General features: G+C 48.0%; 1 protein-coding gene across 1 annotated transcript; it reads right to left on the reverse strand.

Moving 5' to 3' along the window:
- Positions 1 to 1539: 1539 nt before the first annotated feature.
- CRLF2 (cytokine receptor like factor 2) lies at positions 1540 to 21288 on the reverse strand. The gene is made up of 8 exons (XM_036840592.1): positions 21207 to 21288; positions 14003 to 14105; positions 11450 to 11613; positions 9580 to 9713; positions 7508 to 7670; positions 6640 to 6745; positions 4239 to 4323; positions 1540 to 2118 (listed from the first exon to the last, which is right to left on the reverse strand). Exons 1-8 carry the CDS (start codon positions 21286 to 21288, stop codon positions 1852 to 1854), a joined length of 1104 nt encoding a protein of 367 aa, XP_036696487.1. The 3' UTR covers positions 1540 to 1851.
- Positions 21289 to 22231: the final 943 nt, after the last annotated feature.

The following is a 22231-nucleotide window of genomic DNA, read 5'->3' on the forward strand; positions in this document are numbered from 1 at the left end:
TCCCAACTCGAGGGAAGAAACATGCACCAGGACACAAGGGGTTCAACGGTGGAGACACAATTAAAACCTCCAGGGTGGGGCTCCCCTGGTGGCGCAGTGGTTAAGAATCCGCCTGCCAACGCAGGGGACACGGGTTCGAGCCCTGGTCCGGGAAGATCCCCCAGGCCGCGGAGCAACTAAGCCCGTGCGCCACAACTACTGAGCCTGCGCTCTAGAGCCCGCGAGCTGCAACGACTGAGCCCATGTGCCACAACTACTGAAGCCCGTGCGCCTAGAGCCCGTGCTCCGCAACAAGAGAAGCCACCGCGATGAGAAGCCCACGCACCGCAATGAAGAGTAGCCCCCACTCGCCGCAACTAGAGAAAGCCTGCACACAGCAGCAAAGACCCAACACAGCCAAACATAAATAAATAAATTACTTAAAATAAATAAGTAAATAAAAGCCTCTTGCAGCCCAGAAACAAGGTCCCAGGTCCAGGCGTGCAGCCCACCCTGAAATCTTCCTCAGGGAAAGGTGACTTCTGGGGTTCCTGCTCTCCCACTTCCAACCCTGCACCACAGCTCTGACCCAGGAATGACCTTCCCAGGCGGGAACAGTCACATAACGCCCACCTCCTGGCTTCCAGGGAAGAGAGTGGCCTTAACCGCAGCTGGAAACCTGGCCCCAAATTGCAACACCTACATCCTACAGAGAGGAGACAATTAGCAATGTTGTCTTGAGAATGATGGGGGAACAGGTTGCTGAGCTCAAAAATAGGGTGAGTCCTCTGTGTTTGCAAACCCTTAGCGGGCTGCCTGCGATGTGTGTTGTATTCTGGCTTGGTGTTTGTTCACTAATAAAAGTGTTTTCTTTCCATTTCTATCTTTGTGGAGGAATTTTCTGGGGGTGGGGAGAGATTTTGTTAAATTATAAATCCCCAACACCACACACACACACACACACACACACACGGACTCCAGGTATATCTGATCAAGTTTATTTACTGCACCCTGCAGACAGAGACAAGATAAACTCAGTGCCAGCCTGAAAAAAAAGAAGAAAAAAACAACTAGATCTCAATAATCTAGAAATCTAGATACATCCTGTACGTGAAGCTTGAGGGCATCAAACTAACATTGTCCACTATCTCCACAAATATCAGCAAGCTGTTTACATCTCACCGTACTTCTCATGCCAACACTTTTTTTTCTTTTTATTTCAATATAAAAAATAATAATAATGCACACTCAGCGGGGAATGTTTCAAATGTTCATGCAGGGTTTTTACATTCGAATATCTCTTAGGAGTGATGTCCTGAGTGTGGACTCAGGAATTAAAACAGAGTCTGCTTAATAAAATGCCTCAATGGTTGCAAAGAGGGTTCTTCCCTTTTGGAGCAAGAGCCGGGTGGCTGGTTGGTGTTGGTAATGCAGAATTCCTTTTGTAACTGGGGGTGCCGTGCCTCACCTGCTGGGTACGTGTGCCACGTAGCAAAAGATCTGAGGAACCACTCAGGTGCGAGTAGTAATGGCGAAAGGGCAGGACTGGGTGGGCACATGCGAAGGAAGGTGGTCTCAGGCCGCTGGCTGTCCTTCCTTACGATTTAAGTGAACCGTGACAACGTGCCAGGTGAGAGCAAGAACAAGCTCAACCAACGATCTGCCACCTATAGGGAATCCGCCTTCAAGCCCTTGCATATCGACATAGATGGGATGCATTGGTTGGATGGTTGGGGTGTTGGGTGACCCCAGACACCAGCATCATCGGTTCTGGGGAGTTCCCTTCACAGTGGTTTTTAGTCCCTGAGATGCTGTCCTGGGTCCTACAATGTCAACGTAGATTTTGATGTTGGCTTTTGAGTTTGCACCCCCTCAGAACCTCACGTATGAGTTGTCACTCGTCACAAACGTAAAATCCCCGAGAGAGACCACCTCGCCGTCCTGGGGGGGCTGGCGAGGGAGCTGGCCGGGCTCCCCGGTGACCTCTTCCTCCTCTGTCTGCCGGTACACAGGGCTCGTCACTGCTGTCACGGACATCTCTGCCAGCTGGACCACCGCGGCCTCTTCCGGGATGGACTCCTGCTCCCCGTCTTCCATCTTATTCAAGTGAGCCACGTTCTGCGTGTCCTTGATCCACTCCTGCCAGGATGAAACACTGTGACTCAGGCTCCGTGCAGCAAAGCCCTCCCCTCGGGGCCCGTGCACCCTCCGGAGGGGATGCCACCCCCAGCAGAACAGAAGAGCTCTCATGTTTAGCATCTTGGCATAGAGCTTGTGGTTTCAGACCTGCCTTTTGTCATCAGCCTCAAAGCGCTGGCCTGTGGTCACTCCTCACACATGAGGACTGCCTGAAGGGCTTTTCTGGAACCCAAAACAAGAAACACAGATTCCTCTCCCCCCACCACCACCCCGCAGGTATGTTCTCTGAGATGGGGGTGACTTTTCAGAAGGAGGATTATCACTCAGCAGGTCCAGGAGGCCCAGATGCTGAATTCTAACAAGTGCCCTGGGGTTTCCTGATGCTGGCCGGAAGCACATCTGGAATAGGGTGTTCCACGGGACTGTCTTCCACGGGTGACTCCTCTGTCCCCTATGACATCTCCCTTCCCCGGCCCAGCCTCCCCCATCTCCTTCTTCCAGCCCCAAGTATTGAAAAACTTCCGATTTCCTGTCCTAAACTCTGCTGTAACCCCCTCTCCTCTCCCTTGAAAGGAACTGGGACACCCCCAAATACGCCGCTGTGGCACAAGGATTATTTTCAGCTAAAGGCAACGGAGAATGAACCGCTGCAGAGAGGATTCTCTGCTCTCCGTTCATCCTCCCTAGAAGCAGGGCATAAATGTCCCTTTTGGAAAGGAAATGTACATTTGTAAACGGTCACCCCGACCCCTCCAACTCCAGAGGCGACACTTATCACCTGGGAGAACTTGAGTCTGCATAAAATCTTACTAAAGAACCCTTATTTCTCATGCATTTCCTAGTCACCTTCTCATATCTTGCCTGCCACCCACAAGTCCCCAACCCCTTTTCTTTTACGTGGTCTCTCCTCCACACTCTATCACCCTTTGTTAAAATGGTGCATCACCCCCCCAGGTCTGTAACTACTTCTTGGGGGTTTTCACTTGTTTTCATGTGCATACAAAATAAACCTTTTCTCTTCTTAATCTTTTTCTTTTTTTTTTTTTTTTTGGTCCATTTAATTTGCAGGCATCAGGGACAAAACTTAACAGGATAGAGGAATGTTTTTGTGGGTTTTCTTTCCATTTTTTTCCCCTCTCCTACACCTAAGTAGTTTTAAAATTTACCTTGCTCCTGTGGAAGGTTAAATAGTGCATCCCTTCCAAAATAAAGATATGCCCAAGTGCTAACCCTCAGAACCTGGGAATGGGACTTGATTTGGAAGTAGGGTCGTTGCAGATGTGATGAAGTGAAGGGTCTGAGACGAGGTCCTCCTGGATGAGGGTGGCCCTACATCCAATGACAGGGTCCTTATAAGACACAGAAGAGGAGAGACACAGACACAGAGGAGAAGCCCCGGGAAGACAGAGGCAGAGACGGGAGGGATGTGGCCACGAGCCCAGGGACGCCTGGAGCCCCCAGAAGCCGGAAGAGGCGGGAAGGACCCTCCCCTGGAGCCTCTGGAGGGAGCGCGGCCCTGGGACCCCTTGATCTCAGACGTCTGGTCCCCAGGACTGGGCGAGGATGAATGTGTGATGTTTTGAACCCCGCAGTTTGTGGCAGCCGCTGGGAACTGGCATAACTCTGATCCCAGGGTCCTATAAAATCTACGCCTGGTGGTCCACTGCCTGGCAATCTCCTGGGGACGGGGGTGCTGATCCCCTCTCTCTCATTCCTCCCAACTCCTCCTCAGCCCCCCTTTAAGCATTTATCACATGAATGAAATAACAACCATAAAGTTTGAAAAAGGAAGTGTAGGTTTTGTTGTCAGCCCTGCAGAGGGAACAGATTAAGAACACAACTTCCTGATGAGATCAGAAAGCGATTAGGCTGGAAAATCCCGTAGGGGGGGCCACTGATCTCTGGGGCTGATTTCAAGCGAAGCCACCCTCGGAGGCCCTTGGATCTACTCTCTCTGACCAAAAGAGAAAAGAACTTGCTGCTGTTTTCAAATGCAAAAAGGCTCACAGGCATTTAAAGAGGCCGCTGGAATAAAAGCGGGTTTTTAAATGGTGCATAGGGGAGATATTAGGACAGCACAAAGCAAGCCTGTTTTTCCTGCCCAAGGAGATGGCGCTTACCTGGAAGTTACCTTGGTGAGACTCAAAGAGCCCAGAGAAGGTGAATCTCGGATCCGGCACACTGGGCATGAGAACCTTCTTAACCCTGAAATGGACATGGAGAGTCTGGTCAGACAGACTGGCGCCCCTGAGCAGGGCTGTGGACGTCCAGGCGGACAGACCACCCCCCCCCGCCCCGCCATGAGGGGCCCAGGATGGCTGCAGATTTTGACCCCAGAGGCTGCACACCTTGGCGGAACTGTGTCCCCAATTTCAAAACATGTGCCCCACTCCTATCCCCCCAGGTACCCTGCTCCCAGCATCCACGTGGAACCCTCACCAGGAATGTGATGTTAGGGGCGTGGAGCCCATCTCTGCAAAAGAGCAATTCTTATTACCTAGGAATCACTATTTCTGCTGACATTATGGACTGAACTGTGTCCCCACCTCCCCAAATTCATAGCTTGAAACCCTAACCCCTCAATCTGACCGTATCTGGAGGTTGTACTTCTTAGGGGGTAATTAAGGTGAAATGAGGTCATAGACATGGGGTATGAAGGTGATCAGGATACACCACCCCAAAATATGCCACTTGGGGATATTGTGTATTTGGAGGTGAAGGCACTTGAGAAACAGCAGAGACAGGAGAAGCCCTCTGCCCTCCCCCGTCCACCTAAAAGCAGAGCACAAATTTCCCTCTTTACAAAAAAAAAAAAAAAATTCCATTTGTAAAGGTGCCCCCCCTCTCCTTTACCAGGAAATGGGCAATGAGTCACATCACTGAGATGGCACCAAGATGCTTCCACATAGACAACCTTTATCTGCCTGTAGTTTCCCCCACACATTTCTTAGTCACCTTCCCACAGTTTACCCACATCCAAACTCCCTTTTCCTTTGTCTTCCTTTTCCACAAATCATTACCTTTTGTTAAGATGGTATAGAAGCCCCCAAATTAACTGCCTTGTTAGGTGTTCACTTCCTTTCTACGAATCTCCACGTGCTTAAAAATATTACATCAGTAAAGAAACATGCATTTTCTTATGTTACTCTGTCTTTGGTCAGTTTAATTTGCAGGCCCCCAGGAACCGAACCTAAGAGGTTCTCATCTAATAAGCTGCTAACCCTATGTGACTGGTGTCCTTAAAAGAAGAGGAGATTAGTACACAGATGCACACAGAGGGACGACCGTGTGAGGACACAGGGAGGAGAGGGCCGTCTGCACACCCAGGAGAGAAGCCTCAGGAGGAACCAGCCCTGCCCACACCTGGACCTCAGATTCAAGCCTCCAGTACTGGGAGAAATAAATGTCTGTTGTTTGAGCACCCCCAGTCTGGGGTGCTTTGTTATGGCAGCCCCAGGAAAATAATACAGTTGATTCCACCACTCGTCGTGAACAGGGACTTCCTTGAAGACAGGACAAGTGTTAGTTTTTTCCAAGAAGTGTACTCCTCAGATTCCCTCAGGGGTGATTTCAGTTTTGTATTAAAAACATCAGACATGTCACCTGTCAACACACTTATCTGATTTCTTCATCTACTCCCTCGCAGAGAACCATATTGCAGGCATCTGTTTGAGCTGGTCAAAGAGAGAGCAGACTGAAGGAAAAATGGGGCGATTTGCAAGAATTAAGGGAAGCTGCTCCATGCTGTATCCAACCACGATGGGACGTCCTTGAAATTGTCTAACTTAGCCTAGCTCAGACCCAGCCTGAGTGGTCCAGAATGGCGGTCCATGTTTCTCTAGGCATCACTCCAGTTGTTGCTATGGAAACCTCATCCTAAGAAACAAAGATGGCACCCATGGCCCTGGGCATCAGTGCCTTCAAACATCATCAAGAAGTAAAAGGCCCGGGCGCAGGTACGTTTAAAGAAAGATGGCAATAGCGGTTGTTAAATTATTGCATGGAAGGTTAATGGGGAGAAATATTTAATATCATATTTTTGAAATGCTTTCTATGGTCTCAAAGAATATTGTTTTGCTGTATCGGTAAATGGATTTACAAACCAGACAAGCTTTCTTCTTGTCCAGTTCTTCTCACGTCACTCACCAAATTGTCTCATTTAATAAATCTCAATAAAAATTAAAAGGTGTTTTAAGTACCTGTCATTGTAACGTGACAGGAGGACACAGCTCAATGGGGCATGTGCTTGAAGCAAGGTAACGCTCTGATAGGAATGAGCATTCTTGTATCCTACTGTCTCCACGAGAATATTTGTCAATGAATTCTGCAGATATCTCTGCACCTTTGGCATTATTTCCCTCTCAATTTTCTTGTCATATACCACTGACAAAGTGTGTATTATAGAGAAAGTGATATTCAGCTAAATAATCATATCAGACAATTCTTTTTTTCCCCCCCAATTCATGGACATATTGGAACCAAAGCCCGTGTGTCTGAGGATTCTGGCAGGGTCATCCTTACCTCCGTAGTTTCCATAAAGGCAGAAGGAGAAGGGAGGCTATCAGGAAGGTGACCATGCCAGCAACTAAAATAAAATTTGGGAAAAGGCTGTTTTCCCGGCACAAATCTAAAGCAAAACAGAATGAGGGCTGTAAGTTACCAAGATAATTTCAACATAATACTAGATCACACTCCAAACCCTGCCACCCCCATTTTTTTTTTTCCTTTATAAATGTCAGAGTCAGCAAATCTTGATTTTGGTGTGAAATATCCTGGAAAGAGAGACGGTGACACTGGACAGGCAAACATTAGGAAGGAGGGAGTGTAGATTTAACTCACTGCCAGGGGTATTTGAGGATATCAGGGCTTGCTTTGGTCTATCCATATCTATCATCTATCTATCATCTATCTATCTATCATCTATCTATCTATTTACCTACCTACCTATCTACTTATCTATCTATGATGTATATCTGTCTACTTACCTATCCATCTATCTAGCTATCTATCTATCACCTATTATCCATCTATGTCTATCCATCTGTCTATATCTGTCATCTATCTATCATCTATGTATATCTGTCATCTATCATCATCTATCATCTATCAATCTAGCTATCCATTATCACCTATTTATCTATAGATCTCTCTATGCATCTATACCTATATCCATGGAACCACATTCATAAATGACATATTATTCTTGCTATGTTCATCGAAATAAAAATGAAAATTAGTCCAATAATGAGGGAAACCAGAAGAAGAATTGCTTCCACCGTGACCTCTGGAGCAGGACTTGGGGTCATCGTGCTTTCAGGTGCCCCATTCCACCCTCCCCCCCAGCGTAGGGTGCTGGACCATGTTGTACAGCAATGCTGCGTGACATTACCTGTTAGCTTGCCCCTCTGCTGGTGTATCACCTCTGACCAGTCACTTGGGTATGTGTCAGAGCCGTAGCTGGACTCCAGCGTTTTCACTCTGGCCCGAAAGAAATAACACTTCTCAGCATCCAAACTGTCGAGCGTGACATTGCAGGTTTTTGCCTCCTTGGACTAGAGGGAAAGAGAGACACGATGACCCATGATTGACCCAGACTTTTTCATCTTCTACCAGGGATTCACACAAGATTCCTCCTTGCAGGATTTCCCTCTCTTGTTTCACTTCCTCTCTCTGTCCAGATCTTTATCCTCCAAACAACAGAAAAAACAAATGTGGCAGAACCTCTACACCTGCCTCCAGAAAGGAAAAAAAATTCGTTATGACAAACATGATGACAGACGCTTTTGAAGAATTACTAAGTTCTTTCTTTTAAAAAAAAGTAATTTTTTAAAATAGAAGTATAGTTGCTGTACAGTATTATATGTTACGGGTGTACAGTATAGTGGTTTACAATTTTTAAGGGTTATACTTCATTTACAGTTATTATAAAATATTGGCTATATTCCCCAAGTAACTTTTTTTATGAATATAAAAGTAATGCATGCTGCGGCTTCCCTGGTGGCGCAGTGGTTAAGAATCCGCCTGCCAATGCAGGGGACACGGGTTCGAGCCCTGGTCCGGGAAGATCCCACATGCCACGGAGCAACTAAGCCCGTAAGCCACAGCTACTGAGCCTGTGCTCTAGAGCCCGCGAGCCACAACTACTGAGCCCGTGGGCCACAACTACTGAAGCCCGCGTGCCTAGAGCCCGTGCTCCACAACAAGAGAAGCCACCGCAGTGAGAAGCCCGCGCACCGCAATGAAGAGTAGCCCCCGCTCGCCGCAACTAGAGAAAGCCCACGCGCAGCAACAAAGACCCAACGCAGCCAAAAAATTAATTAATTAATTAAAAAAGAAAAAAAAGTAATGCATGCTTACATTTGAGACTTCAGAAAACACACACAAAACCACACACACGCACACACACACACACACACACAAAGGCAAAATAAGACACTTAAAACCCGTCTTTTTTCTAGCTCCAAAATACAATCACCATTAACAAATTGATATCATTTCTCTCCTTCCGGGGGTATGGTATTCATGGAACACAATATTTAATGTACGCATTGCTTCTTATCACTAAATATTCTTTAAAATACCTTTTGATGGCTCTTACATCTCTTATTATAAATGTACCATAGTTTGTTTGACTATTCTCCCGCTGTATGCCACACAGGTGGCCCCTGAGTCCATGTACTTATTTTAGATAATGCTTCGATAGACGTCTTTGTGCATACAGCCTCATCCACATTTTGAATTATTCCCCGAGGATTGATTTCTGCAAAGGGAATCAATTGATGAGAATAAGGACCATGACGGAGGTCTTAAAGTTTCCTGATGTTCAACGTCATCAAAAATGACCACATTTTATGATCAGCTATTTAGGAGAACTCCAGTATCCCTCTATTTTTTTTAAACTTTAATTTATTTATATTATTTATTTTTGGCTGCGTTGGGTCTTCGTTGCCGCACACGGGCTTTCTCTAGTTGCGGTGAGCGGGGGCTACTCTTTGTTGCGGTGTGTGGGCTTCTCATTGTTGCAGAGCACGGGCTCTAGGCACGCGGGCTTCAGTAGTTGTAGTTGCGGCACGTGGGCTCAGTAGTTGTGGCTCCCGGGCTTAGTTGCTCTGTGGCATGTGGGATCTTCCCTGACCAGGGCTTGATCCCGTGTCCCCTGCATTGGCAGGCAGATTCTTAACTGCTGCGCCCCCAGGGAACCCCAGTATCCCTCTATTTTAATGTGTATTTCTTTGATGAGCAGTGATTCTATTCTACTAATTCCAGCCATTTGTCCGTCTTGTCCCTTTTTGGATGAGTCCCCCCCGCTTCTGTCACATACACCAGGCTCCACAATCACATGACCAAGTCCTTAAAATAAATCTCAATATCTTTGTCTCTGTGTCTCTCCATCTTTCTCCATCGTTCGCATCTCGGGGATACTTACGCACACCTGGCCTGAGAAGACGTCCCTGCCCTCACCTGCCACTCGGTGTCAAAGGTGCTCTTGTGCTGGATTTCATACACGAGACCTTTGTACCACAGGTCAGAGCAAGTCACTGTCACTGCTCCCTGATGCCACTGGAAACTCAGGTCACTCAGGGATCTGGGTTTCACTAAGAAGGAGAAATAGCACATCTATTGTGACTAACACCTCTACAAAGATAAACATTGCACATCTCTAACATTACAGTGGTAACTGGGCTTGGGTTCACTGTCCTCTGACTGTTCCAATCCCTCCTCTAATACCTTATGAGATTTGGGGTTTCCGTGTCTTTAGTACATTGACAATAGAACTTTTAGCCAGCTCTCCAAGGACCCGTAGGTGTCTCATGGAAAGAGCTCTCTGAAACTGCTTGAAAAACTTTTCTGTATCTGTTATGGGATGAATTGTGTCCCACCAGAAAAAGACACTTTGAAGTCCTGGACCCTAGCACCTCAGAATCTTTGGAAAGAGGATCATTACAGGTGTAATTAATTGTTTAAGATAAGATGAGGTCGTCCTGGAGTAGTGTGAGCCCTAATCCAATATGGGATGTCCTTATAAGAAGAGAAGAGATCTTGCACTGTTGGTGGGAATGTAAATTGATACAGCCACTATGGAGAACAGTATGGAGGTTCCTTAAAAAACTACAAATAGAACTACCATACGACCCAGCAATCCCACTACTGGGCATATACCCTGAGAAAACCATAGGTCAAAAAGAGTCATGTACCAAAATGTTCATTGCAGCTCTATTTACAATAGCCAGGACATGGAAGCAACCTAAATGTCCATCAACAGATGAATGGATAAAGAAGATGTGGCACATATATACAATGGAATATTACTCAGCCATAAAAAGAAATGAAATGGAGGTATTTGTAATGAGGTGGATGGAGTTAGAGTCTGTCATACAGAGTGAAGTAAGTCAGAAAGAGAAAAACAAATACAGTATGCTAACACATATATACGGAATCTAAGGGAAAAAAAAAAGGCCATGAAGAACCTAGTGGCAAGACGGGAATAAAGACACAGACCTACTAGAGAATGGACTTGAGGATATGGGGAGGGGGTGGGGTGAGATGTGACAGGGTAAGAGAGTGTCATGGACATATATACACTACCAAATGTAAAATAGATAGCTAGTGGGAAGCAGCCGCATAGCACAGGGATATCAGCTCGGTGCTTTGTGACCACCTAGAGGGGTGGGATGGGGAGGGTGGGAGGGAGGGAGATGCAAGAGGGAAGAGAAATGGGAACATATTGTATATGTATAACTGATTCACTTTGTTATAAAGCAGAAGCTAACACACCATTGTAAGGCAATTATACTTCAATAAAGATGTTTTAAAAAAAAAAAAAAAAAAGAAGAGAAGAGACACAGACACACAGAGGAGAAGCCACATGAAGACGGGTGCAGAGACGGGAGGGATGTGGCCAGAAGCCCAGGGACGCCCAGGATTACCAGCAGCTCCCAGGAATTGAGGGAGAGGCTTGGAGCAGATTCTCCCTCAGAACTTCCAGAAGGAACCAACCCTACCCACATCTCGACTTTGGAACTTCTGGTGTCCAGAACTGGGACACAATGTTTATTTTAAGCTACCCAATTTCTGATCATTTTTTATGACACGAGGAGACTTATACAATGTCTATGAGGGATTTTTTCAGTAGGGGGTCCATAGCTCTCACGGGATTCTGAGATGCACCTGTGACATCCCATCCCTCAGAAAAGGGGGGGAAAAAAAGAAACACTGCCTCACAGAAGTCCCGACCAAAACATGAATCTTTGGAGAGAGGGTTTCACCACCTTTGTACGATGTACCCTAATCCAAAATGGACAGTCACCCCTCAAGGTACCAAAGCACGTACGGTAGTTACTGATCCACAAACTCTTGCTGAGAAGGGGCTGAGTTCCATTCCTGATGGAAAAATGTAGAACTGCATCTTTTTCTACTTCCAGGAGGCACCCGGCAGTGTAACCTTGTTGAAGGGTATACTTGGAGCATGGTCTGTACGCCTCATTGCCGCTTAACCTGTGATTTAAAAAGAGAAAAATTCAGCTATGTAGCATCTTTTTTTTTTATATATATATAATTTTATTTATTTATTTATTTTTGGCTGTGTTGGGTCTTCATTGTTGTGCACGGGCTTCCTTTAGTTGCGGTGAGCGGGGGCTACTCTTCGTTGTGGTACGCGGGCTTCTCATTGTCGTGGCTTCTCTCGTTGCGGAGCTCGGGCTGTAGGCACGCAGGCTTCCGTAGTTGTGGCACGTGGGCTCAGTAGTTGTGGCTCGCGAGCTCTAGAGCTCAGGCTCACTAGTTGTGGCTCACGGGCCCAGTTGCTCTGAGGCGTGTGGGATCTTCCCAGGCCAGGGCTTGAACCCGTGTCCCTTGCATTGGCAGGCAGACTCTTAACCACTGCGCCACCAGGGAAGCCCTGTAGCATCTTAAAAATAACATCTTAAGGGCCGTTCCTTTGCTCCATGACTCTGTCACTGACTCAGATTAGGTACCATGTCACTCGCTTCAATGACCCCCTTCCCCTTACAACTACAGCAAGACCTGTCGAAACAGAAAAGTACCCCTCTCTCAAAATGTTTACACGCCTTGAATGGATCTTGTAGGGCTTGAATTGTGGCCCTCCAAGTGGCATGCCTACGTATCAATACTAACCCTGGAACCTGGGAACAGGACCTCATTAGGAAATAGGATCTTTGCAGATGTGATGCAGTGAAGGGTCTGAGATGAGGTCCTCCTGGATGAGGGTGGCCCTACATCCAATGACAGGGTCCTTCTAAGAGACCGAAGAGGAGAGACACAGACACAGAGGAGAAGCCCCGAGAAGACAGAGGCAGAGACGGGAGAGACACGGCCACAAGCCCAGGAACGCCTAGAGCCCCCAGAAGCTGGAAGAGGCGGGAAGGACCCTCCCCTGGAGCCTCTGGAGGGAGCGCAGCCCTGGGACACCTTGACCTCAGACGTCTGGTCTCCAGGATGGGGGAGGTTGAATTTTCCTTGTTTTAAGCTGCCCTGTTTTTGGTACTTTGTTGCGGCCGCCCTAGGAAAGTAAGTGACCTGCAGAGTAACCTAGCCCTTGACTCAAGGAGGCACTTTTATTTTATATCGGAGTAGAGCTGATTAACAACGTTGTGCTAGTTTCAGGTGCACAGCAAAGTGACTCAGCCATACGTATACATGTATCCAGTCTCCCCTCCCGTCCAGGCTGCCACATAACATTAAGCAGAGTTCCCTGTACTATACAGTAGGTCTTTGTTGGTTATCCTTTTTTTTTTTTTTTTAAATAAAATTTATTTATTTAGTTTTGGCTGCATTGGGTTTTTGTTGCTGTGCGCGGGCTTCTCATTGCAGGGGCTTCTCTTGTTGTGGAGCACGGGCTCTAGGCGTGTGGGCTTCAGTAGCTGCGGCTTACGAGCTCAGTAATTGTGGCTCGCGGGCTCTAGAGCACAGGCTCAGTAGTTGTGGCGCAAGGGCTTAGCTGTTCTGCGGCATGTGGGATCTTCCCGGACCAGGGCTCGAACCCGTGTCCCCTGCATTGGCAGGCGGATTCTTAACCACTGCACCACCAGGGAAGTCCCTGGTTATCCTTTTTAAATGTACCAGTGTGTACGTGTCAATCCCAAACTCCCTAACTATCCCTTCCAGGAGACACTTTTAATAGGGATGCCCCAAAATTGGGTATATCTTTGAGGCTTTCCTGCAATATTAAGAAGGAGCGTATAGGACCCAGCGTGAGATCAGCTTATACTCCATCCTTAAGATCTCAAACCCAAGCAGTGACGAGACCAAGAATTATCTCCTTTATGACTAAAGAAACGGATGCGGGACTTGCCTTGTGGTTAAGAATCTGCCTGCCAATGCTAGGGACATGGGTTCGAGCCCTGGTCCAGGAAGATCCCACATGCCCCGGAGCAACTAAGCCCGTGCGCCACAACTACTGAGCCTGTGTTCTAGATCCCGCGAGTCACAACTACTGAAGCCCACACGCCTAGAGCCTGTGCTCCGCAACAAGAGAAGCCACAGCAATGAGAAGCCTGCGCACCGCAACAAAGAGTAGCCCCCACTCGCCACAACTAGAGAAAGCCCGTGCACAGCAAGGAAGACCCAACGCAGCCAAAAATAAATAAATTAAATAATTAACTAAAAAAAAGAAAAAAGATATAATCAAATATCTATTTAAAAAAAAAAAAGAATCTAGGTGGTTTCGAGCGTGAGTCAGTCATCACTCCGTTAGAAGGTCTGGGAGCTGCGGCTGCAGCTGTGGTGAGGCCTGAGGGCACACACATTCACACTTGCACTTTCTGATTCTTCACACGTTCACTTCCTGGGCCTCCCAGTTACTGACATCTTAGAAGAGGAAATATTTTAGCCATAGGCATGGTTTTCCCTTCCTCAGGGCACTTACTTTAGGAGGAATGTCAAATTAGTCCCAGAGTATTCACTTGCATTCCATGTAACCTTCACAGTTTCGAAATTAAAGTTGATGATTTGAAGCTGCAGTGCTTCTCCTGGGTAAAAAGAGACAAATAAAGTAGACTTTGAGGCAATGCTGGAAAGAGTGAAATTTGTAAAATGATGTCAGCACTCATGTTATAAGAATGATATAGTGCTTTTTAAAAAAAATTTGATATATATTTTATTTAACCCTATATATCCAGAATATTATCATTTCAACATGATATCTATCTATATCTATCTATCTCTATTATCTATGTATCTATCATCTTCATCATCATCATCATCTATTACCTATCTACTATCTATGTATCTATCAATCATCTATCATCTATATCATCTATCTACCTATCTATCATCTAACTTATCATCATCTATCTGTTATCTATGTCATCTATCTGTAATTATCAACAAGATAGTTTATATTCTTACTATGTGTCCGGAGTCTGTTATGTGTTTCATACTTATAATACAAGAATGAGGGCTTCCCTGGTGGCGCAGTGGTTGAGAATCTGCCTGCCAATGCAGGGGACACGGGTTCGAGCCCTGGTCTGGGAAGATCCCACGTGCCGCGGAGCAACTAGGCCCGTGAGCCACAACCACTGAGCCTGCGCGTCTGGAGCCTGTGCTCCGCAGCAAGAGAGGCCACGATAGTGAGAGGCCCGCGCACCGCGATGAAGAGTGGCCCCCGCTCGCCGCAACTAGAGAAAGCCCTCGCACAGAAACGAAGACCCAATGCAGCCATAAATAAATAAATAAATAAAAATTTAAAAAAAAAAAGAAAAGAAAAATATCCCCCAGGAATCTGAAAACAAAGACTAGATTCCAAAATAATTACTGTGAATGTACAGGGAGCATATCTCTTTAAAAAAAAAAAAAATACAAGAATGATAGAGTGCTTTAAAGGGACAGAGAAAACCAAGATTCTCACAAACAAACCGGTCATGACTTATGTCAGTAAGAACTGCAGGATCTATGAAGGTCGGTGAGAAAACTCAGTCACTTTGAGAGACAACAGTAAGTGCAAGATTACAGCTGACTTTCTTCTCACATTGGCAAGAGGTAATGATCATCGGTTAGTGTGAAGAGTAAACAGTGAGTGCCGACTGTGTGTCCAGCGGCACCACGTTTTGTGGGCACACAGAGAGGAAGTGGACACTGTCCCCCGTCCACCAAAGTCACTGTCTTACTCAGAACACCACACATGACGAGTCGAGGAAAAGCTCAAGGTCAAGTGAGTCCTTCAGTGTTTGCTTTAGATGTTACTTAGGCTCCACACCTGTCAGAATGGCCATCATCAAAAAGACCACAAATAATAAATGTTGGCGAGGGTGTGGAGAAAAGGGAACCCTTGTGCGCTGTTGGTGGGGATGTAAATTGGTGCAGCCGCTGTGGAAAACACTATGGCAGTTTCTCTAAAAGATAAAAATAGAGCTCCATGGAATCCAGCAATTCCACTCCTGGGCATTTATCGCGAAAAAACGAAAACTCTAATTTGAAAAGATACATGCACCCCAATGTTCATAGCAGTACTACTTGCAATAGCCAAGACATGGAAGCAACCTAATCGTCCATCAACAAAGGAATGGATAAAGAAGACTTGGTACATATATACAATGGAATATTACTCAGCCATAAAAAAGAATGAAATAATGCCATTTGCAGCAACATGGATGGACCTAGAGATGATCATACTAAGTGAAGTAAGTCAGAGAAAGACAAATATCACATGATATCACTTACATGTGGAATCTAAAATATGACACAAACTAGTGAATGTAACAAAACAGAAGCAGACTCACAGATACAGAGGACAAACTAGTGGTTACAAGTGGGGAGAGGGAAGGGGGGAGGGGCAAGATAGAGGTAGAGGATTAATAGGTACAAACGATTACGTATAAAATAAATAAGCTACAAGGATATATTGTATAACACAGGGGATATAGCCAATATTTCATAATAACTATAAATGGAGTGTAATCTTTAAAAAATTGTGAATCCCTATGTTGTATACCTGAAACATATATAATATTATAAATCAACTATATCTCAATTTTAAAACTCATATATTTTTTATAAATTTATTTATTTATTTGTTTATTTATTTATTGGCTGTGTTGGGTCTTTGTTGCTGCGCGTGGGCTTTCTCTAGTTGCGGCGAGTGGGGGCTACTCTTCGTTGCATTGCGTGGGCTTCTCATTGCGGTGGCTTCTCTTGTTGCAGAGCACGGGCTCTAGGCACACGGGCTTCAGTAGTTGTGGCACGCGGGCTCAGTAGTTGTAGCTCGCGGGCTCTAGAGCGCAGGCTCAGTAGTTGCAGCACACGGGCTTAGTTGCTCTGCGGCATGTGGGATCTTCCCGGACCAGGGCTCGAACCTGTGTCCCCTGCACTGGCAGGTGGGTTCCTAACCACTGCGCCACCAGGGAAGTCCCAAAACTCATAATAAAAGAAAATGTGTAAGTTTTTTCTTCATCCCTTTGAAATATATGTAGAGACTTTTAGAAGTTAGCGAGCTTTTGCCAGATTTGGGACCTAGGCGTATCTCTCTCAAGGGAGCCAACTCTTTGAAAAGCAAACATAGACGGTGTGGTGCCCCATTTCTGTGAGGGGCTAAGAGTCTGGCTCCAAGTCGTAAAAGCACCTTCAGTCATAAAGACAGAAGTTAATTTTTCCTTTGGATAAAGCCAATGATCTGACCCAGGTGGTCCCTCCCACTGGAAGGTGAGTTTAGGAAGAATTACGGTTACAGATGGCGCTGGGACGTCCTCCCGTTTGAGAACGTGGGTGCAGTGGCTGGTGTCCACCTTGCTCTAGAAAAGGGTTTGTGCCTTGCCAATCTCCTTCTCAAAAGGCATGTGCATTAGAGCTCAGTCTTGTTCAACGCTTACTCAGTCATGAAATCGTGTCTCTCTTATCTCTACCTTTGTGGAGAAGAATTCTGGGTTGGCGAGAGATGCCAGTTTTGATTCTATTTCTGCAGTACCATCAGAAACACCTCCATCTCTCCAGAAATTACCCGCCAACCTGGGCCATCGGTGGTTAACAATCCTGGTGGCACCATTGCCACTGAGAGATACCGTCTCATTCCTGTGATTTCACTGTTCCCACCTGAATGTCGGCTCCTGAACGGAAAGAACTCAGGGCCACCAGGACCCGTTGTTGCTTAGAAAGTATGTGCTGATTTTATGGAATATTATGAACTTATTCGGAAATTTTAAGAGATGAAGGTGTAAATGGCAAAGTGTACCAGGACAACCCTGGTGACAAAGGTTGTCTGTACCAAGGCAAGGGCGGTGGGGGGGGAGCTGTCTTTGGGTGTCGATTTCCAACCTCCCTCAAACCCTCCCTGAAAACCCTCTGAAGATCATCGTGGGACCACACAGGACACAGCAAAGCCAGAGCAGATTCCATAAAGAGGTGCTCAAGTGTTCTGGGGCGTCTGCAAGAAATGACCACAGACTGAGGGGTAAAACAGCAGGAATTTATCCTCTCTCAATCCTGGAGACCAGACGTCTGAGGTCAAGGTGTCCCAGGGCCGCGCTCCCTCCAGAGGCTCCAGGGGAGGGTCCTTCCCGCCTCTTCCAGCTTCTGGGGGCTCCAGGCGTCCCTGGGCTTGTGGCCGCATCCCTCCCGTCTCTGCCTCTGTCTTCTCGGGGCTTCTCCTCTGTGTTTGTGTCTCTCCTCTTCTGTCTCTTAGAAGGACCCTGTCATTGGATGTAGGGCCACCCTCATCCAGGAGGACCTCACCTCAGACCCTTCACTTCATCACATCTGCAAAGACCTTATTTCCAAATAAGGTCCCATTCTGAGGTTCCAGGGGTTAGGGCTTGAAAATATCTTTTGGGGGGACACAACTCAATCTTCAACAGGAAGACACCCGACACACAAAGGTATCTGGACAAGCACCCTAGGCATGTCTGCGCCTGGGACCGTCCTACCTACTCTCTGCTGTGAAAAGGCGGCTGATGGGGCTTCCCTGGTGGCGCAGCGGTTGAGAATCTGCCTGCCAATGCAGGGGACACGGGTTCGAGCCCTGGTCTGGGAAGATCCCACATGCCGCGGAGCAGCTGGGCCCGTGAGCCGCAATTACTGAGCCTGCGCGTCTGGAGCCTGTGCTCCGCAACAAGAGAGGCCGCGATGGTGAGAGGCCCGCGCACCGCGATGAAGAGTGGTCCCCACTTGCTGCAACTAGAGAAAGCCCTCGCACAGAAACGAAGACCCAACACAGCCAAAAATAAATTAATTAATTAATTTTAAAAAAAAAACAACAATAAAACTCCACTTACTTCTATCATCATTTCAAAAAAAAAAAAAAAAAAGGCGGCTGATGTCAACAGCATTGCTGGGTGTGCTCTGAGCCCCTCCGTGTGCACGGGGATACACTTGCCCCTGGGGTCCCCGTAAGGTGCATCTGATACCAGCGACATGGCAGAAAAGGTGAAATCAGCATGGCCACGTCTCCTTGGAGCAGTGACAGCCCAAAGGAAGCAGCCACACACAGGGGGCTCGCCCAGCACCTGCAGGGAGCACGCTGGTGTCCGACCACTGCCTCACATGCAAGTGGCCGCCTCACTGTTCCCCACCCACAGGCTGGTCCCACGTCCCCGAAAAGAGCACCGTCCCGACTACCCCGTCGCCCAGACCACGCACAAGGAGTGTGAAATAAAATTCATGCTTTATGGCAAGACAAGAAAAACTTAAACATAAAAAATGTTCTCTGCCCTTTGGCCTCCTGTCTCCTCTCGCTGTGCATCGTGTGTCTGCCTTAGGCATCGGCCAGACCTCCCCCATCGGCGGAAATACCTGCTCGGCATGAAGGGTAACATTTCGCCTGGCGCCACCCAGACACTTCCTTAAAGGCAACGCTCCCTGTTGACCTCGTAAGGGGCCAGGACGACGCTTAGATCTGGAGTGCGTAAACGGTCACTAATACGTCATTGGATGAACAGCCCTGTGCCTCAGAAACCTTTGGGCGGAGCCATTCTCAGAGCTTCCTGAGATGCTCTTCCCATTACCATCCTCAAATCTGGCTTGAATAAAATTTTCCATTTCTTTCTCAGATCGCCTGACTAATTTTTCATCGACAGCGTCTTCCCCCTTAAGAACACTTTTTAGGGCCACCAGGAGCTGTCAGGTCACTTTCGTCCACTGCCTCCCTCCACGCTTCCCGCCCAAACCCAAGCCTGAATCCCTGCTGCGTTTGGGGTCAGCAAGTGGGCTCGGGCGGCAAACGTCTCCCGAGTTATTCCGGGGCGTCAGGACGGTATAGTGTGCCTGCCTTTATCCTTCTTCCATTCCAAGCTCTCCCTTCCCCTTCATCTGCCTCCATCCCCGACTTTCCTGGTCTCCCCGATTCTGCCCGACGCCCCCTCCCTCCTTATCTGCCCCCGATGCGATAAACACGATTCCAGCCCACACGGCTGCTGGTCAGTGAAACAGCCTGGGGATTGTCTGAAGACTGAGGGTGTCTCCTTCTGTATGGCTGGTGGGGACAGGCCCCCCCCTCACGCCTGAGCCTTAATGAGCCCCCCCCCCTCCGATCACTCCCACTCACCGCCCCTCGTGCTTCTTTTGACACCGGTTCACAAGGGTTCACGAGGGTTAGGCGTGTTCGGGACAAACGCGCATTCTCACTAGCCCCATCAGAAACACACAATAGCCTCAGATGGAAATATGATCTGAAAGCCCAATGGAGTCGTAAAGTCTGAATCTGTTGGTTCAAAATGGATTGACGGGGTGGAAACGGCGCCAGAGGGACCTCCCTGCGCAGCTCCGGGACCTCGGGTGGGATGGGGGAGGCTTTCCTAAGACTGTGCCCAGTGGGACCGCAGGTGTTCACACACCTGTCATGACCTCGGGTAAAAGAAAAGCAGGCAAACCACAAAGGCCTTTCGTGAAGCAAGTTCTGCATTTTCCAGGAAGTTCCTACAAAGGTTCTGAGCGAGCCCGGCTTCACAGAGGGATGAGAACCGCCTCGGGTGGGACCTTCTGTCCATCCACGACCTGAACCCCTACTTCTGCCCACGGATGTGCTTCAAGTGGGTCAGAATCCAGAACTGGTCTAAAGGGCTCTTTCTTCACTCAAACTCCACGTGCGCAGTGGTGGCGGGTATGGGGGGTGCTGTCAGGAGGAAACTGTGGATGTCAAGGATTGTCTGTGGCCGTGGGGAGCTCCGGTCACAGCCAAACCTCTCCTCCCTCTGCCTTCTGTCGCTGGCAGATGGAGTCCTGGATTCGGCCACGTGAAAACGGAGCACCGGGCATTGCACAGAGCTAGGGAATTATGTGGGTGCCAGCCCTGGGGACACCCCACATCCAGGCTCTCTCACCCTCCTCACCGTGTCCACTTGATACGCAGTTTGCAACCCCAGGGCTGCAGCAAAGAAGGCCCCTAGGGACCCTTCCCAACCCGGTAGGCGAGAGGCCACCTCGGACGTGGATGGTCAAGCATGGGGTGATGCCTGGGGACAGTTCAGAAGCTAAATGTCACAAACGTGCCATCACCAGCTCCCATCCGGGCCTCCCCTGAGCTGGAAAGCAAATCAAAGCTGTCTAGTGCAAGATGGGACCAGACCCCTCCTGTCTGCCCCCTCCTGTTGCTGCCTTTTGACAAAGCTTGTAAGGTGATCATGCAGCCTGGAAACAGTTCTCTGGAAAAGCCCTGGGAGCCAGGCTCTGAGGACAGAGAGCAAGGTGACACTGATAATCATTCTCAGAAGGCACGGCCAGCCGTGGGATTCACGGATGACCCCGCGGACCGACGGGTGACTGGGGAAGCCCTTGTCTTTCTCGGGGGCACTGCGGCCGCATGATCTCACCACGGGAAGGTAAGTATTAATTTAAACAAAAGCCTTTCACCTCTTTGGAGGCAGACAGAACAACAAAGCAGCCCAGATTCTCAGTTCTGCAGACAAGGGCTCTTCTATTGATTTTTTTTCCATTCAAACCTAATCCTGAACTCAGTCAAGAGTGGGTCCTTTGCAACAGGCAAACGGGGCTTTGCCAGAGACTCAGAAACCTGTGTAAGCCCTTGTCACTTTCACAAAGAAAACAGTGCATTTGCAAAAGACACCATAAAAAGAAAAAAGCAGAGATGTTCAAAGAAAGGGCATTTCACGCAGACAAATGGCTACATTTGCCAGCTGTTGACTTACCCAGCTCCTTTTCTTCTGAAGCCATCACGCGTCCCAGCAGGAAGAGAGCTGAGGCTGCCCAGGGCAGAAAGATACGCCTCATGCTTGAAGGAGGAGAAGTCAGTGAACAGAAGGTCAGCGCCTCAGTTCATCGTACAGAGTCACCTCGATACGCCTCATGCTTGAAGGAGGAGAAGTCAGTGAACAGAAGGTCAGCGCCTCAGTTCATCGTACAGAGTCACCTCGTCTTTAAAATGTGGAAAAGAAACTAGGGAAATGACTACAGGAAACAGTCATGCTTTATTTTAAAAGATGACTCTTGTCAAAAAAAAAAAAAAAGTGCAGGATCATTTTTTCAGCCCCGCGGAGCACTTTTGCAGCCCCGCCGGATACATCTCACTTGAAACATTATCAGATATGATCTACACCCAGGATTCTCACCGTCTGGTGGGTCGTGAGAATCCTGTGTTTGGAGATCGAGGTCCAAGCCCGGTCCTGCAGCCCTCATGTTGCTGAGGTTTCCTGGCCGCTCACCCAGAAGCAGGGCGACTTGGCGCCCCTCCCAATGGCCTCAAGCCAAGCAGGGGACAGCATGGTATCCATAAAGGACAAAGTCTGGGGACTTGTAGAACCCCAAGGAGAATCGTTTCCCAGATGTTACCAGGGAGGTTTGTAGGTGGGCTTTTTCCCACAGAAGGGAGCCTGGATTGACCCTCAGCGGCCAATTTATGGCCCCCATGTCTGCCTCCAAATGTGCCCCCGGGAGTGGGGGACTCTAACGAAGCACAACACCCACCGTGGTAACTGCGCTTGTAAAATCATGCCACAACTGCAAAGCCCTTTCACAGGTAGCCACTGACAGAATCTGTGAGCAGCGCGAGATGGGCAGGGTAAACACGAATTGCTCCATTGCGGACTTAAAAACGCGGTTTCCCAGAAGCAGACAGTGGCCGATGGACTTCCAGTTGCGTCTTGCAGGGCAGGCTGAGACTCGGGTCTTCCCGGCCCCAGATCGGGGGTGCTTCCACCGTGGGCATCCTTCTGGA

The sequence above is a fragment of the Balaenoptera musculus genome, chromosome X, assembly GCF_009873245.2.
Source record: "Balaenoptera musculus isolate JJ_BM4_2016_0621 chromosome X, mBalMus1.pri.v3, whole genome shotgun sequence".
NCBI lineage: Eukaryota > Metazoa > Chordata > Mammalia > Artiodactyla > Balaenopteridae > Balaenoptera > Balaenoptera musculus.

Excerpts from the sequence above, each read along its gene's own strand:
- CRLF2 (XM_036840592.1), bottom strand. The coding sequence starts at position 21,288 with ATGAGGCGTATCTTTCTGCCCTGGGCAGCCTCAGCTCTCTTCCTGCTG. Across the intron at positions 11,614-14,002 it reads AATTTGACATTCCTCCTAAA|GTTAAGCGGCAATGAGGCGT; the intron begins GTAAGTGCCCTG and ends TTTAAATCACAG. Across the intron at positions 2,119-4,238 it reads CTCACCAAGGTAACTTCCAG|GAGTGGATCAAGGACACGCA; the intron begins GTAAGCGCCATC and ends TCATCCTGGCAG.